The sequence below is a fragment of the Buceros rhinoceros genome, unplaced genomic scaffold (genome assembly GCF_000710305.1).
Source record: "Buceros rhinoceros silvestris isolate BGI_N320 unplaced genomic scaffold, ASM71030v1 scaffold39230, whole genome shotgun sequence".
NCBI classification, from domain to species: Eukaryota; Metazoa; Chordata; class Aves; order Bucerotiformes; family Bucerotidae; genus Buceros; species Buceros rhinoceros.
The window spans coordinates 20,682-39,798 of record NW_010392060.1 but is presented as its reverse complement, the minus strand read 5'-3'; the positions used below and the strand labels follow the sequence as shown (position 1 = coordinate 39,798).

The 19,117-nt window shown below is 39.2% G+C and overlaps 1 protein-coding gene across 1 annotated transcript; it reads left to right on the top strand.

Moving 5' to 3' along the window:
* The first annotated feature begins 2,914 nt into the window (after positions 1-2,914).
* On the top strand, positions 2,915-15,524 carry EBAG9 (estrogen receptor binding site associated, antigen, 9). The gene is made up of 6 exons (XM_010143773.1): positions 2,915-3,010; positions 6,169-6,247; positions 6,446-6,604; positions 8,881-8,988; positions 9,759-9,850; positions 15,000-15,524. The coding sequence occupies exons 1-6, from the start codon at positions 2,928-2,930 to the stop codon at positions 15,118-15,120; spliced, it is 642 nt and encodes a 213-aa protein (XP_010142075.1). The 5' UTR covers positions 2,915-2,927; the 3' UTR covers positions 15,121-15,524.
* Positions 15,525-19,117: the final 3,593 nt, after the last annotated feature.

The following is a 19,117-nucleotide window of genomic DNA, read 5'->3' as shown; positions in this document are numbered from 1 at the left end:
CCCCCCCCCCCCCCAGAGCCACCTGTCAAAACTCAAAACTATTAGCTAACCTTTAACTCTAATTTTTGGTTAGTGCTGTCCTTAGAGCAACAATATAAGTGATTTAAGAGCTGTATTGGACACTGGGAAGAATCTTGACTTGTCCTAATCCTGAGGCAGTAATTGGTTCACAATTGTACTTTAAACAGCTTTTAGCATATTGCTAAAATTAATGCATATATGCTGCTTCCTATCTTAGCAGTGTAAAAACTAGTTACGCTGAGGAAAGTACTTTTCCTAGGCTGTTGATTGCTTGTATTACTATGGCTAGCTGGTAGCATATTGGTGCCAAAACTCTGGTGGTGCATCTGACAATTTGTAGCGTACAGAGCTTACTCAGCTGGGGAGACTACAGCCAAAGCTTAGAGAAGAGGCAGGCAAAATAGCACCTAGAGTCTTGAAGAGCTTAGTGCTGCCACAGTTGAAGTGAAATGCAGCTCTAACACAACTGCGTATTGTCTCTCTCATCGTAACACTGAAAGTTTCACATGACGCATAGAAGGTGGAGAGGGACAAGTTATCTGATTGTTATGGAGAGTGATGATAGCTATTGAACCCTGTCGAACAGACATACTGGTGATATTGGAAGTGTAGTCACTCATGTATAGGAATGACCTGCAAAAATTTTATTAACTTCTGGTGGCTGACTCTTGTCAGCATGGACTTCACAAGCTTGCAAGCCAGACTTACACATATATATACATATATATATGTAACACACTTGGACAGTTTTGTCTTTAGGTAGTTTTTGGAACTTAAGTAGTAAACTTCCTGGACCTGTGAACTTGGGCACAAATAATCTTGAGTATGCAGAGGTTTTTAAGTAATGGTAGCTTTCTAAAACAACCTTTTCAATTAATAGTTTGTTTTTTAATTTAGGATCTGTCTGGAGTGTCCAGTGTGGCATTTAGGTAGGCTAGTTAGTAGAAGAGTGAATTCTCATAGAGAAGAGTGGAGTGAGCTTCTAAACAGGCTTCCTTTCAGAAAAGACATACCTTTATGTTCATTTCAACAGGTCACCTGTTTTTCGTACCTCAGATCCCACGTAGATGGCTTCTAGCTGCCTTTTTTAGAAGCAACAATTTGTTTCACCAATTCAGCTCTAGTTTGCAATAATTTCTACCTTTAGAATAGAGAACTGTCCATCTAGTTACTAACCACTGTTTTATAACTGACTTCTACTATCTATGAATCCTCCAAAATCTTGACTGTTGCAGTCTCTTGTCACCTAGACACTGTCAAAATTGCTTATTCCAGAAGGTAAGGAAGCGTTTGAGCACAATATGAAGTAATTGTCCTGTTTTTAAAAGGTAAATATGTTGAACGGTGTTTACTGTTCTTGCTTCTTTGTGGGAAGTTTGACTGTTTCCTGTTCCTGTTAGATGAAGTGCCCATTTAATACCCATTCTTGTATAAGGTTCTCTATATTTTTAAGTCTCCCATGAAATGAGTGTAAGATGCTAGTGTTGAAGTAGAGGTGAATTGTGTGCTATGAGGCCTTTCTCCTGAGGTACTGCTTGGTGGTACATCTGTGATTTGATGGTTACTTACTGACTTAAGCCTTCTATTTTTTGGTAAAAGAGTCTGTCTATTTAACAGCCCCCCTGTATGATTTTTCAGTAGAAGAAATTCCTGGACTGTATATGACAATATTTCCAGTACTATATTACTACAGTGTTTAATACTAGTTATATTATCTAGCAAATGAGCACCAGTAAAAATAAATCTAAGCTCCATAAAGCTCACAAAAACCATTATGTACTTTTTAATAAAATCCTCAGGGCAGTATTGGAGCAGCCTACCTAATGGTCCATCTTCCTGACTCTTCCTAACTTAAAGCCTGGAATATAAAAGGTGATTTAAATGCCATAGCATATTTGAAATCAAGCTGTCCTTCCATGGAATACTCATGGCCTGAGGAAAATGTCACAGGGCTGCCTTCTCTTCTCACCAGGAGGTATGTTAAGCTTGCAACAGAAAATGTTGTTACAAGTGTAGATGTATAGAATGAAAAGCTATTTGTGAAGCCTGATCTCTTATTCTTTACTCTGAAATGTTCACCTGTAGAAGAGGGAAAAGGGATCCTTGAATTATAGCAGGTGATTCTGACTCAGTCTGTGCCTGTTGGAAGGAAACTGTTGGAATTATGTGATACACTGATTATACATTCTCTAGATTATCAAACTGACACTTAAGAATAACTGCCAAGATAAGTGACTTCAACCAAAGTGTAATTTTTTCTTGGCTGTGTTTGCTAGCATGGTCCAGTTTGGCATAGCAACATTGGTAGATCTAGGGGTTAACTGGTGCTATAGTGCGCACAGGATGAACAGAGTCTTTCTTTGCTGATGACTTTTCAGTGACACTGGTTCTAAAATAAAGTGTTTGTTCTCATCATGCATTCCCATCAAACTGGAAACTAAAATTAAGTGGCCAATTTTGGGTTTTGACTTACTGACTAAATTTATAATTTGTTTATGCAAGACTTGCTGAAGCAAGCGTGAGCTTCTTACGGGTGATTATTCTGTTCTCCTTGCATTGCTAGCATTCAGTGCCATTCTTAGTGTCTTTAAAGCATTTCAGCTGTACAGTCATGGCCACTGATTGCCCACACTGTCTCTTTAAAAGTGTCTGTAATGTGACTATACCTATAATTATCTGCTGTTTCTTTAAAGGCCATATACATTAGATGCTTTTACATCAGTGAAATGTCCTGATAGTAAGCAGGTAATGTCCTTGCTCCAGGTACCTCTCTCTTTTCTTGCGTTATTATAGTTTCACAGAATGCTCCTTGCCTATCAGCAAATAAGGAAATTGACTTTAAGAACTATGTAAAGATGTATAATCCTCATCTGACTTTTCTTCTTTTGCAGGAAGGGTTTGTCACCATGGCCATAACACAGTTTCGACTCTTTAAAATCTGTACTTGCCTCGCAGCAGTGCTTTCTTTCATTAAAAAGTTAATATGCAGGTAAACATGTTTTACTTAATTTAGTTCTGTTTTCTTTTTTTAATTACAGATTCTTGTACTTCTTGCTTCTCCAGCACCTACCCAGCACTTTTTCCAGTTCTGATTTTACTAATTGCAAAACAATCAAGATTGATAAAAAACTGAGTCCAATTCACTCTTCAATCTGTATATTGCTTCAGAGTTCGAAGGTCTGTGTAGAGCAGTTGGGAGTGTATTTTGTGGTATGATAGCTCTAGTGAAGAGTGTTTTCTAAACAGCTATGACACAATTTTAAAATTGCCTTTTAAAACTATCCTGTGTCAAACTTTAAGAAAAATTGTTCTCCATGTTTTCTAGAAGTACTTGGCAAGTGATATCTTGGTTAAGAGATTCGGTTAATGGCAGCATCTGTCAGTCATCGGCTCAGTAGGCTTTCATTACAGACATAGGTGATTCTCATCCTGTTTTGTCAAACAGTTGCCTGAGACTTCAGATTCTTCTGCCTGTTGAAGACTCTTTCAAAAGTTTGGAGACAGCAATTAAAGTTTGAGGGAACTGCTTTTTAAATGAACATGACTTATTTTTTGCTTACTCTAAGTCATACTTAGTGTTCTTTTGAGTTGTGGACCCATGAACACAGCAGTGTAGTACTTATAAGCATTCAAAATTTGTAGAAAGTTGTTTTACGTAAATGAATAACAATCTAGAGAAATGTATTCTCCTTTTGTATGTGATGACTACTACTTTGCTGTGAGGTTAGAACATATGCAGATTTTGTAGTAGACACAATTTATGTCGTAGACACACTGTTCACCTTTACTTACTCCAGAAATAAAAGGAAGCTCTCAGCTGGTTAGTAAATTCACTACAGATCTAGTGAAACTTTAAAACAACATTTTAAAGCTGCGTACAACTGCATAGATGTCAGCCTTAGCTCTGTGATTCAAATTCCAAATTAAATGAGGAATACTTCTTGTTCAAGTTCTGAAATAAGTCAATACGCTGGGTTGATCATAGCTTCTATATTTTGTGGACCTTTCATCTCTTGAGTGTTAAGATTGCTTTTATAAGCAGATAATCATTTAGTAGATGTAATTACAGTATTTTCTATGGGTTTTCAACTTCTGAATGAACAGCTGAGGAACTGCTTGGGAGTAAAGAGTAGGAGAACTTCTGTGAATAACAATTTCTTGAAAGAATGAAAATTTAAAATCTTTCACATAAGCAAGTTAGTGGATCAGGCTACAGATGATTCTCCCATTTAACGTCAGCTGTAAAACATAGCTTGATAAATTTTGTTTTCCTGTAATGCACCCCTGCATATGAGTATGCCTGATAACCAACAAATGTGATTTAACTGAAAGTGCATTTTAATTCAATGAATATGAGCTAGTACATATTTAGATTATGTAGTCTACATAAGTTTTTCATTTAAACAAGTGCCTGTAGAGATGGTGCATCTTTCTAGTCGGTATAAAGCCCACATATAGTACTAGTCATCTCTGTAGTTAAAACTTTTTTTGATAAACAACAGCTTACCTGAATCCGTTATTTCCAGGAAATAAAAGGTATAAGTATAAAAAAAGAGATGAAACTTCATTCTGTCTAAAATCTCTAGTTATCTTCTCCAGCTGAGAAATCTGGGTGCTGCTTAGTAAGGAGAAACAAAACCGAGAATTCTTGAAGCATTTGGCATTAAGAGCAGTGATCAATACCTGTCTAATGATGATTGTGAAGCAACTGTTCTTATAAGCATATTGTTCCCTTTGTTTAAAAATAAGTGGAGGTGCGTGGCCTTTCTCAGTGCTGCCCTGTGTAGCATGTTCATTCCCGTGTTGTATGACAGAAGGTGATTCCTCCCACCTTCATTCACCAACTTGTCAGTGTATAATCATTTTGCTTAGAAGAATGTTATAAGCCACTTGCTGGAGTCTTCTAGATCTTACAAATTGCAGAAGAAGCAATGGCTTAGAATAGTATTGAAGAGATGAAGGAATGAAGCTTGGGTTTCCCTTAGAGACATCAACTAAACCTAGCTAGCCAGAACCAGAAGTCTCTAATGTGTTTGAGGGAACACTGTTTTCACCTTCCTTTACCCCTAAATTGTGTTGCTTTTCAGCGTAAAGGAAATTTCTAAAGGGACTAGAGTTAATTATATACAGCTTGAAAATGTTACGATAGCACCTGATCTTTCTGAAGGAAGAATCTGTTGGGGTTAAAGCAGGAAAAATATATCTAATCACTCACCAGTGTGCCATAGAGGTGGTTTTACAGGTGATCCACCTGTTCTGAGTTGATGGTAGCATGTTCTGTAATAGTAAAACTAATGGATAAGAACTCCAAATCTTCAGTACTAATAAATGAAACTTTTCCAAGCTTCATGAGGTTAATTATGTGACTGTCATGCTATGGGAGCTTACACTCCTTAAGTAAAACATGAGTGTGAGCCTGAATTTTGTTCTCTTGTGTTGTTACGTTTTAGAATGCAGTGAATGTCAGCTAAGAATATTTTAGTTGTTATTGTGATTTCTGAATGCTGTCATTGAATGTGTAGGTGATTTGCAATGTCTTAGTATTTGTTTCCAGTTAGAATTATTTTATGTAGTTGTAGAAATGCTTTAATTGAAACAGTATTCCTTAAGTGAGTAGAAGCATGTATTGAACAGAAGCAGTTGACTTGCATAATCTTGTATTACCTCTGTTTAGACTTTGAAGGGAAAAGTGTTTTAGAAGGGCTTTCAAATCAAACAGCTCGGGAAGCAATTTGTTAGGCACAGCTTAATATCCAAGACAAGTAGAAGGATTTGTCAGTTTACAGTAGAAAATGTAGGTGTTTGCTTCACAAGTACTGACGATCTAAAAATTGTAACCAATTGTGTGCAGATAACTGAGTTAATTTGTCTGTTTTCATATTTCTTAGAGATACTTCTCCATTTCCACTGCAGTTTGAAAAGTAAATTGCACTTTGAAATTCTTGTGAACACCACTTTAAATTCATTATGAAATTCCTTTGTTTAGCAGACTTTTACTGGCAGTAGTTAATACCAAGGTAGTTAAAGCACTTAATGTTTTAGCCATGACTATTTTCAGTAGTGCTGTTCTCAGACTTCCTTTTTGTTTTTTTTAAACTTAGTGCTCATGTTTTCAGAGCTTGGAGGAATCCTACATTTTTCTTTCAGGTCTGGAAGAGGGCGAAAGTTAAGTGGAGACCAAATAACTTTGCCAACCACAGTGGACTATTCGTCTGTTCCTAAACAGGTAATTGCTTCAGTGGTAGGTAACTTAATACGTAATCAGAGTAATTATACTAGTCCTACAACAGGATTGGTATATATCTTAGGAAGATATAATATTATTATATATGCTGTATGTACTAAGTATATATCGTAGCAAGATATAAAAAGACAGATTTTTACTTGCAGATAATACTGACTTGTACCATGTGTTTATATTCAGCCTGAAGTAGAAGACTGGTCTTCATGGGATGAAGATGCACCTACCAGTGTGAAGATTGAAGGTGGCAATGGTAATGTGGCTGCTCAGCAAAATCCTTTGGAACAAATGGAACCTGATTATTTCAAAGATATGACACCAACTATAAGGAAAACTCAGAAAGTAAGTACTGCACTTTCAACTATACTTAGGGGTCTTTTTCCTTGCTTTAAAATAGGCTGTAAGTAAATTGGCAACTTACAGAAGGCGCTGCTGGTACAATTAAGTTATCCTGTGAAAGGAGAATACATGCTAATGTGTAATTAAGAATACTGACTCTTTGAGATCTTAACAAATGTGATGCTATTTTGCATTTACATCTTTAGTCTTAGTGTTACTGGACACTTATGGATAATTCCGTAGTTTGAAGGCTCTGGGAATATAAGGTGAGAACCCTCAAGTCACTTCAGTTCTGAAAATAGAACCACTGTACTACCAAAGTTTGAGGTAGCAGCACTGGTGTTTCAGAAAACAATGGTTGCTTGTTCTACCAAGTTATATTGGGGAGGCTGGAATTAGGGAGCTGATATTTCAAAATACCTTGCTCTTCAAATATCCATTTTTTATTATGGAGACAAAACAGAAGGGCATATCCACAAGAGCAACACCGTAAATAAATGCTGGTTAAACTTCTGGTAAACACAAGTTTTGTTTCTATGTGGAAATTTTCCAGCTAGATAATTACAGGGCATTGAGTTAATTAGAAAACTTTTTTCACAACAAAGGCAGTCAAGTACTGGAGCAGGTTACCAGAGAAGTTGTGCAGGCTCCATCTCTGGAAGTTTTCAAGACCAAGTGGATGAGTCCTGAGTACCTTTATCAGCCTCAGAGCTGACAGTGTTTTGAGGAGGTTGGATTACAGACCTCCTGGGGCTCCTTCCAGCCATGATTCTTCCTGCAGTCCTGTGAACTGGAGGTGATACTGGGGTCAGTTTTCTGTATATTCAGGTTCTGTACTGTTTTGGGTACTAAATTCTTCTAGGGATTTTTAGCTCCCAAAATCTGGGAGTAGATGAGGTCTCAGGAAAGGCAGATTTCTCCTTTTTCTTTAATGAGATTTTATTGCCCAATAGAATGAGCTTCGAGTTCAGAACAAAACTCGAGTCCATGCTGTTTAATTACTGTATACCAGGTTTTGTTTTAAGTATATCTCTAAGATGACTGTAGGCACTGTAAAGACCATTGCTGCTAACTTGGCCTTGTTACCACCCTTATGTATGAATTTGCATTTGTATTTCTGCTGAATCTGGGCTCAGTATAAACCTCAAGATATGATGTGGGATCTATTCATGTTGCTGCTCATATCTACAGTGTCTGGAAATGGAACTTCAGTCAAGTAATGCAGTCTGTCATTGCTAAATAAGATAGCCTGGTCCTGTTTCCTTTCCTGGATTTTGTACAGTCAGTGGAGCTGTCAGTCTACCTCTTTTGGAGGCAGCAGAGACTTAACGTAGGCTAAATGAGTAAGTTCGTATCTTGAGGTCAAGACAAGTAAGGGTTTTGCGATCTTAGCAACCATGTTAAATTTGTTAATAAGCCGTTAAGGAAAAACATTAGTGCATGTTTTTCAGCCAAATCAGTATGGAGCTTTACCAGTTGATGTGATAGCGAATTACACTGCAACTATTGAAGCTTAAATTGTGTGCATATGTCCTGGGTGTGGCTAGCATAGGGTTAATTTTCACAGCCTGGATAGCCGGACTGAACAATGGAGAGTATTCGATACCATACTGACATCATGCCGAGTAGATCTCTGGGAGCTATGGGGGGCAGGGAGCGGTGGCTGGGCCAAGCCCTGTTTCCTCTCTCTTTGCGTGGTGCAAGTAAATTCTGCTTATCTCAACCCTTCACTTTACCTTTCATTCTCCTTTCCCCGCACCTCCGGCTAAGGACAAAGGAATGAGCAAGTGGCTGCGTGGAGCTTGGTAGCCAGTTGGGTTCAAACCACAACAGCACGGATACACTGTTGAAATAGCTGAGAGAGCTCATGTTCCCAAGCAGTACAGCTGTGCAGGCAGTGCTGTCCTCAAGAGTAGAAGCTTGTGGTGACCTATCACGGAAGGAGGATTTCTCCAAGGAACAGGTCATGTAACTGATAGCTTACACAAGTACTGGGAGATGTGACCTGTCTATTTGATCTGGAATTCTTTGTGCCCTTTTTCTGTCGCCACACAGGCATAGGTTTCCATGTGACTTAAAAAGCTAGTGGCAGCAGTTCTTGTGTCGTCTGCATTTAGCTTCTCTCATTTACCAGTTCATTTGGCTGCACACCTTCCAGAACCTGGGCGGGTTTGAGTGCGGTGTTGTGTAGCTGTACCTTCACAGGCAGAGTTACACAATCACCAAGGAATCTGCAATGCTTTGTCTTACCACTTTTCCTTTTTTTTGAATATTTTCAGATAGTTATTAAAAAAAGAGAACCTTTAAATTTTGGGATTCCAGAGGGAAACACAGGATTTTCTAGCAGATTAGCAGCCACACAAGATATTCCTTTTATTCACCAGTCTGTAAGTATGCTCTAACTATTGATCTTGTATTAGACAGTTCAATTACTGTTTCATAGAAGAAGGAATAGTCTGCCTAAGGTCTGCAGTGTAGGAACAAAAGGAATAGTTGTGGAATAATATAAATTGTTTTAAAATTGAGTGTTTGGTTCAAAGCAATGAAGTATTTAATCTAATTTGAATTCATTTATTCTTCTGAGAAACTTAATAGATTAGTGATAAAAAGGTAAGAAACTTCCAAACACTTGTACACTTGCAAATCTTCTATATAGCAATATATAGCAACAGACTATACATTTAATTGGATTCTACACAGTAAGTTCATAACTAAAGAGTGGGTGGCTTTTTTTAAAGCCTCTGAGTTACCTTTGCTTTGTTTCCTTAGACCAATTTTTAACTTTCTGCTCCTCCCTTTTCTGTACAGAAACTGTATTTTAACGGTCTTCTAATATTCACTTCTTAGCCTTTGAAAAAATAGTCTAGTTACAGAAGAGCCTGGCTGTTTAGAGGGAGATGTTCTCCCTCACTTCCCATTTGCCTTCTGTAACAGTGCTTCTGCTTCCTTCCTTTGTTACCCACCAGCAGAATCCAAAAAACCCTCCAACAATCAACGAGAAAAAAATCAGTATTAGAGCAGGAGAGAGTGCATAGACAATAAGCTGAGAAGTACTGTCATAGCTCAAATATTTCCAGAAGTCTGAAATGAGAAGGTTCAAACTAAGTGGTTTATGTAATTTTTCCATGTGCTTAGAGCTTCTCTTCTTTTCTTTCAGCCTGAACTGGGAGACTTGGATACTTGGCAAGAAAATACTAATGCCTGGGAAGAGGAGGAAGATGCTGCCTGGCAGGCAGAAGAGGTTCTTAGGTAAGTGCAAATAATGTAACACCGTGTAAACCTTTTACATATAAACAATCAAATGCATATTTGTTTATTGTAACACCTTTCTGATATGTGCTAAGAATTGTTTAACAATTCTGAAGACAAATTATTTTTATACATCTAAACTCTATGTAACTGGTACTTGGCAGAATACGTTTTGGATAATAATCAGTTTAGGAGATGAGATGGTAGGGTTGATCTGAGAATTACTGGAAGAGTATGTTAAGCCTGCCTCCTCTTCCCCCTGTCCCCCCAGCAATTTATGTACAATAAATTGTGTTTCAACTCGATAAAGTAGAATACCACTGCATGTCCTTATAAAAGGTATCATAACCACGTGCTGTAAAGTAGTTCAGGATAGAAGGTGAGGTGATAGGTGTGTTGTTGGAATCCCTGTAGGAGCTAGATAACTAAACTAAACTAGCTGGTGTGCCACGAATGTAGAACCAGCATCTTGCACACAGTTAGCGTGAATACTTCACCTGTTCCATTTGTGTTCTTTTTTTATGCTCCGAAGAACACATGGAAAGACTATGAATAGTAAAGAGGTGAAGATTGAGTTTAAGTTAATCACATGTAATAATTTGAATTGTCAGTGACTTACATTAACCTGTTTTGATTCAAGGTTTTATCAGACTTTCAATTGCTTCCTTATAGTCGGATAACCTGTCTCAGATAGTTCCAGCTTCCCAGACAGCTCTTGTTCTGCTCACAAAATTAGAAATACATGGCTTCAGTGGGACAATAGTGATAATATAAAATAAGGACATGTTATATTCAAAATCTTTCTAGAACTGTGAACCTTTAAAGAAAAAAAGGTATTGGGGTGGGGGGATGCTTCTGGTCAACTATTTATTGTAATATTTGGGAAAATTTACGGGTTTTCAACCAGTAGAATAAGACGGGAGGAAAGTCACCAACACACTTTTGGTGCATTAATAGTAAGAAATTCTTGCTCTGCAGCAGCTTAACATGTGAGAATAGGGTGGTTGTAATGCAAATATTTCTGTAAACTTAATCAGATACATCTGTACATTCTGGAAAATATCTTGGGGTTTTTTAACTTAAGTGCTGAAACTGTTTCAGGTCTTGTCTTTCACTAATGTAGCAGAAAAGTACAAGCTTTGTGATATGAACAGTGAGCCTTTGGACTGCTTTTGTTTCAAGAATAGTACCTTTTCCTGTAAAGACTATCAATACGCTTAGCAAGATCTTTAATCTCTAAAGTGCAATTTAGCGAGAATTAATCTATGATGCATGAGACAAAATGAAAGACAATGAAAAAGACAGCGTTTTTTTTTTTTTTTTTTAACTGAGAAATGAAAGAACTACTTTTGGTAATTCCAGAGGCTGCATAGTACTTTACTTAACCCTTGCCACGTTGCATTACAGTTGGTTTTAGGAGTATGAGAAGTACTCAAATCTTCCAAAGTAGGGACTTGTTTTATACCAGTTAGCTACGAGGAAATGATCTGGCATGTGCATGTGCCAGTTTATTTCTGGAGTGTAAAATTTGTGTAATGGATATTCCCAGTATGGTCAAAGGTATTTTGTCTGCCAGTTGTCAAGTTCATGCTCTAGAATACTTAAAGAGATCTTGTGGAAATTTCCCACAAATTCTGGTTTTCAAAGTGTCATCTTACTTGGTTGAAGCTGTTCTAAATATTTCAGCCTGGCATCTTTCCTATTGAAAGGCTTCAGCTTAAGTGATTAATTTTCATAGAAATTTTTCCCTGGCACCACTGAAAAGTATCAAACTTCACTTGTTTTGAATGGGATGTGTATTTGTCCTAATATTTCCAGTGAATAGAAAGAACATGATCAGAACTTTAACCATCTGCATTACATACCATATGGCCATCTCAGTACAACTGATCATTGCGTAAGCTGTATCTCAGCTGTGTGGAGTAAAACCTTTGTTTTACTCATGACACATCAAATTACAGTGTTCTTCTGTAACTGAAGAAAGTGCTGGCTGATAGGAAATACATTCTAGGTTTACAGTTTCTCTAGCAGTAGAAATCTGCTGTACACCCCAGATTAACATTTGCCATTTAACATAACTTCAGTATAGTACTTGGCAGGCCTGGCTCTTTTTTCAACAGACTGTAGTAAGGAAGTGATCCGGAGTCTGTTCTTAGTGCTAGAAGACTGCATCTTGGTCTACAACATGATGTGAAGATTTCAGACTGCTGAATGGGGGGCAAAGTCTCCTTAACCCTTCAGAGTGTTAATGCTGACTTAAGTGTTAGGCAGTGCTTACTGGGAATAAAATGAGTGTACATCTCCCTTAGCTAGCTGGGTCTGGGTAACCGTTGGTGCTCAGTTTGTATTCAGAAGCATATTAGACTGGGATAATTGTTGTATAGTAACAGTGCTGATCAATCATGCAAAAATGGGTTGTGGCCTGCTAAATAGCAGAGAAGTCAGTATCCTGTGGCCTCTCTGGTGACTTAATGTGCATGCATAACAGTTGAAAGAAGCATGTATAGTAAGGCAAATGTTCCCTGGATTCAGAGCATGCTGAAGGACAACGCTGAGGAGGAGGCTACTAGGGCCTGAGAAGTTCCTGTAGTCTGGGGAGTTTTTTGTTTTGGTTTGTTTTTTTTTTCTTCCAATCCCTAGCAGGTTCTGGGCGGGGAAGCACCGAAATTTTCCAGTCAGTGATGAATCAGCATACTGGATGATAAGCTGGATTTTCAGTTAATTGAAGTTAGTTAGAACTTGGTTTCTTCTGCAAATTGTAGATACCTATCTGCACCTTTAGACTTTCTAATACCAATGAAGTTTTTTTCACAGTGGGAACAGTTAAGCTAAATGCCGATGCATTTTTAATTGTGTTTGAAGTAAAAGACCAAATGGTATCAAATCATTCTTACTACAGGTATTCAGAAGGTACACAATAAGTAAAAACATACTGGAATAGAATGTCTGCTAACGGTGTTCTGATTATAATTCGTGTTCTGCTAGCCAATGAGAGAAGAGGGTTTTTTGAACATTTGTCAGGAGTACAAAGCAAAGTTGGCATCGGGAATGAATACTTTCCTGGCTTAGACAAATTATATCATTCCATTCAAACTCTGTTGAACTCCTTGCTTTGGAACCCCCAAAAAGTGAGTCAGTTATGGCTGCAGTTCATCACAGGCTCTTCCTTTATTCAGAAACAAAACCTTCTGAGCTGAAAGGTAGTACCTTTATGTTGAAAACATGCCGGAAGCCTGGAATAGAAACCAGTGTTTTGAATAATGCCCATGCAAAACTGAAAAGGTAATCCCTTAGTGGTAAACTGCTTATTTATGGGTTTTGGTGACTTCAGTTCCTCTATCTGAAGTGATGTGAAGGTCTTCTCATTTGGCATAACTGAAGTCCAGTAAAATTACTAGGCCAGCAGAGGGCATGGAAACCACTTTTCTGTGCAGAGGCATTCTGTGTCGAGCAGTTTCTGGGAGGAAAAGAACACGTGATCTGCTTTGACTTTCCTCACTTCAGAATTGCAAGGGAATAGCAGCACTGTTGAACACCTCATGGGGCTCTTTGGAACTCTCCTGGCTCAACATGCCAGCTGGTGTCTATAGAGCTTCTTGCCTTCTGCATCGGTGTATGGGTGCAGGGCATATAAGAAAATCAGCTGCTGTAAAGTGGCCAATATTATTATTGTGCATCTGTTGACAGTGCTGTCAGCCTACAACTCTCTGGCTTTCTGGTACCATGTCAAATAGCAGGTCATGATCTCAAAACAAGTTCGGGCTTCCATTAACTTGGGAAGTAGACCCTGATGTGAAGGACTGGTTTCATTCTTTCCTGACAGACAGCAGAGTACAGGAGAACTTGTAGCCATTAATAACCAACCAAGGGGAACCACAGAGGTATTAAAGAAGTGCAGTCCCTCTCCTGTCCAGTACAAAGATCATATGTAGTCTGTGTACCTCCAATATTTCTCAGTTTTTTGTGCCCAGTTGTCCCTAATTGGAATCCACTAGAGAAGGCTGCTTCAAGTGATGATAGGTTTTAATTCTGTATGTTCTAAGTGGATGTGCAAGAGTAAATTAGATACATTGCAAGTTATCTCCGTCTTGTCAATTAGAATGCTTTCTTCTCTTTTCATAAGCAATTCTTTATTCTTCCTGAATCTGTGCAAAATTCTACCTTTTCAAGTTTATGAAGCTTTATTTTTATTTTCAAAGTCTTCTTGCAAGCAACTTAGCAAATTTTTCATATCTAATAGACTGAATCCAAAGCAAAGTGACCATTCTGTTGCTAGTGATACAATACAGGAGAGAGCTGCAATGTGCCACTGGCAGTACAGATACAGTTGTGGCTCCTACACCACTCAGTGATGTGTTCCAGCTGAGGTTAGGGAACAAAATGAGTGGATTTTGGTGTTGGGTTTTTCATTTGCTCTAGTCAGGGATGTATTTGAAACTGGAAACTTATTTCTGTAGACAGATTCTTTGCGCTAGCAGGTAGTGATGTCTGGGGTTTTATAGCAGTGGCAAGAAACAATGCTAAGAGGATACACAACTGAAGACTTTTAGGGGGTGATTTTATGTCTTACAGGGTATTGTTTATATTTGTACTGAACAATAGAGACAGACAAGAACAAAAACACAGCACAGATCCTGGACACATGAAAGGGAGTATAAGAAGTTATCTCATCTGATCATCAGGAAAATGTTTGTAGTACTTGCATTACAAAGAAGATAACTACTGATGCCTCTGCTGAGGGCAAGGGGGGGACACAAGTCAGTGGTCTAGACAAATCAAACTGGTTTGGTCAGAATTTAAAAAGAAAGGGAATCTTGCTAGTCAAAGCATTAGATAGGTTTGGGTTTGTTTGTTTTTTTTTTCCAAATCGCTCTATGCCTTCTAACCCTCATACACTCTCACTGATTCACTTCCTCAGAATCTCTGAGAAGAGTCGCTTTTAGGTTGTAAAATAATTCAACAATTACTGCCTAAGACTAGATTAATCTGAAAAAAGGACTTCAGCACAATAAAAGAATAACTGTTCTGAGCCTCACTACAGTAGACTGCTTTTATTAGTAAGCTATTTATTGACAGGGACTTAAGGTTCATGAGCATGCTTAAAATTGGGTTCCTGTTACTGAGCAATTCATGTTTTCTTTAATTCCAGACAACAGAAGATAGCAGAAAGGGAAAAAAGAGCAGCAGAACAACAACGGAAGAAAATGGAGAAAGAGGCGCAAAGGCTAATGAAAAAGGAGCAAAACAAAATTGGTGTAAAACTGTCCTAACAGAAACCATGCATCAGTGGCAGTGCCGGTGAAAAAGAGGATTTCAGCTCTACACCACACGTATTGGTATTGATTTGAGTATTTCTAGGACTGCAGCACACTGCTTGGTTTCAGTGCATTCTTCAGGTCATCTTGGAAGCCAGGATTCTCCCCAAATACCTTGAACTACTAGTAGGTGATTCTTCAAGGAGAAAACAAACCACAGGAAATAATGCCCTGGTGGAATGATGGCTCTATTCCAGCACCCTTCTTTGCAGCAAAAGTGATTGAGCAAAGATGTTGATTGAAAGACCCTCTTAATGAACAGCTCAAGCCTAGGGAAAAGAATGTAAATATTCTGTGCTGGGGAACCTACTGTATTGTCTGTGCTTACCTGAACCGTGTAATTAAACAGTTTTAAAGAACCATTTGCTTCCTGCCTGATAAAGAATGTCTGCTTTTGCCTTTTTATAAAAATTACTATGAATACTTCAGTTTTCCGTGGCAGATTGTACTGACCTGTGCAGAAAATGATTTGTTATGGATGATTTGCAACTCTAAATGTTCTCTGGCAGAGTCTGTTGTGGTAGAGCACAAGCTGCAGCTGAACGCCACAGGGGTGTTCTTGTCACTTTGTCACCTGCAGCTTCCGGTGCTATGATGCCCAGATACATGTAGCAGTAGCTACCCACAGTGGCATGACTCCGCACCAGTGGTGCATGCTGCTCCTTTTTTAGGAAGGGTGATGTTGTTAGTAGAGGTAAGTGATTTAATCACTTCCTTGTACTGGTAAATTTGTATTTCTAGCAGAAATTCTTTTACTTCCTACAGTTAGGAAAAAAAAAATCCTCACCCCATATACTTGTTGCATATGTAGTAGAATGGGGAAAAGAAATTGTCCTGTTGATAAAGCTAGTGTGAAACTTCTCAGTTCACTAGCCCTTCTCAAATACCCCCTTTTGTACACCTGCTGTACGTACTTACACTGGAATTCCTCTGGTGAAGCATGCCTGGTGAACGGGCAGTAGCAGACAACAGTGCTTCAGTGGAGAAGAAATGTTTAGTATCTGCTGGAAGACAAGGTGTGCGGGAGGAGAGGAGTCCATGTGGTTCTTCTGAGCAGCTCAGCACTTCACTGAATGCCTTCTCCATCTTTGGTTGTGTGGGTGCTGTTACCCCTGAATTCAAGGGCTCCTGTGGATTTCTTATCTTGTGACAGATCAGTGAAGTTGACAGATTCTGTGCCTGTGCATACAGGGAGCAGTGATGTTGTAAAAGAACGGGAAGGGTTGGGGAGGTCAACATCATGCCTGCCTGGAAAAATTGAAATTTTAAGGGAGGAGTTGTAGGTTTTGACACAAGTTGTGCTTGAAAAATAAATAATGGAGAAACTAAGACAATAAGAATTACCTTTAATGGCCTTAGTCATGGAGAAAAGCTTTTGAAAATCTTTAGTATGCTTGTCATGTTGCTTACAATCTTTCACAAGTCAACTGATTTGGCAGCAGTTTTCAGATATGAAAGAAGTCCTTGAGAAATGTTGATTTTTAAAATACATCTTGGAAGGCAACAACATGCACCTTTGTGCATGTTTTCAGCAGAAGTGTTCTGCCTGGAGTAGAATGGATGATGTGTCTGCAGACTAAACAGGGGTATGGCAAGGAAATCTCCTCCTCCTCCACAGCCCTAAACTATCTGAGGGTGGATGGAGGATAAGGAGAAAGTCTGAATAAGCTTTAATAACTATTGCCTATTTAAGGTAAAAGCTGTTGGAAGCCACATTTCATCTCACTTAAAAAAAAATTAGTGCTTACTATTGCTATTTCTGAGACAATGTGAAATAGATGCAAATAATTACTTTTTATTAAAAATATCAAACCATGGGCTAGTTGATAAAAAGTTGCTAACAAAGCCTCTGAATCCCATCATTTGTCCTTCCAACCAACCATCATCCTAACTGTGCAGTGCTGCCACCTTCATGCACGTCAGCCCTCCTGCATTGCTTTAACTCCTGCAGCTGTGTTCCGCTTTGCTGTTCTTCCCCATCTCCCTGCCCATGCTTGGGCACAGCTGCTTGAGGAATTGCTCCATGTCCTCCCCCACGTGCTGACATAACGCCAGTAAGGGCATGGGGCTCTTGCAGGTGTCTTGCGTGTTTAAAAACTGGGGCACTCATCAATCTCTTTTTCCTGTGCTCTATCTTCTTTCCTCCTTCCTGTATCTTGATTTTTATCTTCAAAAAATGGGAAAACACTTTTGCTAAACCTTTTCTGTAGCTGCTGCTCTGCTCCTTTCCATAGGTTTGAGTTCACTGAAGGATCTTGTACATCCACTACGTACGCTTGTTTTCCTTCCTGCCTGCCATAGGCTGCTCCTTCTCCCTCTCATACTTGCTCTGTTGGCCATGTCCTTGTTTTTTCTTTACTGAAAGCTAGACTTGATTGCCTTCCTTTTATATTCTTGACTGTGGAGGACTGACCTGTCAGGATGACTGAAAAATCAGCCTCTCCCTGACTGTGCTGTAGTTGTCCATCGTGATGTGTCTGAAGGGGTTTGGAGCAAAATGTTAACTTGTTCTTCTCATGTAGGACATCTGTAAAAGAGTGTTTTCATTTTAGTATGCTTCTAGAGGTTGGGATTTAGGAAAGATAGCAGATATGGGAGGGGGTGATGGGGGGCGGTGAGGGAAGGAGACATGAGAAGTTCAGAACAGCCTTGTGAGAGAGTGATTGGAAGTAAAGGTGCAGGGGAATCTGGTGGGGAGGTGGGCACTTCTGAGCCTCAGTGTTTTCAGCATGTCAGGTACCTCTTCAACTGAATATTAAAGAAAGGCTTGCTTGTTCAGGGGTTAGAAAGAAAAATGCATAACGGGATTATCAACAGGCATTGCTTCAGCCCGGGAAGGAGCTGACTTGGTTCCTGTGCTATCAGCCCGAATTCAAGCAGACATCTGCTATTTCACCCTTAGCCTGCGAGCTGCTGGTCCTCCCCACCTGCATGCTTTGAGCCGAGACTTGCCAGTGCGCTACAGGTGTGACGATAACCATTTTCTAAACTCAGAAAAAAGGGATATGAGTTTTTCTTGAACTGTTTGGAGACTGCTGGGAACTCTGCCACCTCTCAGGAGTGTAGTTAAAGGCCTTATGAGAGTTGAGAGACCAAAAGATTTTTAAGGGCAGGAAGCAACTTTGATGTCACTCTCATGTTAGCACCATAATGTGTCTTAACTGGTCCTTTAAGAACACGGTGAAGTGGAGCTGTCCAAAACATGAGTCGAAATGAGTTTGGCCTGTTAACATGTTAAACGCCAGTGTAGTGTTTTTTTCTTTTTTTTGCTTTGTTGCCTCTTTCTGAGAAAGAAACCTGTGTAGTCTCAAGTGAAGGTCTCTCCTAGCTCTGAAGATCACTTTTTCTACTGTGACAGCCACAAGTTGTGTCAGGGGAGGTTTAGGTTAGATATTAGAAAAAAATTCTTTTTCTTCACTGAAAAGGTTGTCAAGCACTGGAACAAGCTGCCTGGGGAAGTGGTGGAGTCCCCATCCCTGGAGACATTTAAAAGACTCGTAGATCTGGTGCTGAGGGATGTGTTTTAGCGGTGACTTGGCAGGGCTGAGTTGATGTGAAAGGCCTTTTCCAGCCAAAGCGATGCCGCGTTTCCGTTATGTTCCATTTCACCACCCCTCATAGTAAAGATCACTCAGACAACAGTGGCTGTTAAAGAGAAAGCCAAAGGTGTAATAAAGTTGGTAACATCAGGTGTAAAATACTGCTCTCCTCGCCTTGAACAGATACACCTTGACGTACGAACAAGGCCTTTTCTGTCGTGTATTCCAGTCCTAAGAGGAGGTATCTAGGAATGATGAAATGGTTGTGTAAAATTCACATTAGCCCCTTCCACAGCCATTAATTTTGGCCCTTGTCCACATAATTAAAAAGCTTTTGAAGGTGATCTCAGAGCAGTGGGTCCTGCAGGCGGGTCTGTCGTAAGGCATTCCCACGGACTGCTGTTGTGGTTTCG

Coding starts and splice junctions, on each gene's coding strand:
- EBAG9 (XM_010143773.1), top strand. CDS start 2,928: ATGGCCATAACACAGTTTCGACTCTTTAAAATCTGTACTTGCCTCGCA. Junction 8,989..9,758: donor TTCCTTTTATTCACCAGTCT/GTAAGTATGCTC, acceptor CTTTTCTTTCAG/CCTGAACTGGGAGACTTGGA. Junction 9,851..14,999: donor CAGGCAGAAGAGGTTCTTAG/GTAAGTGCAAAT, acceptor CTTTAATTCCAG/ACAACAGAAGATAGCAGAAA.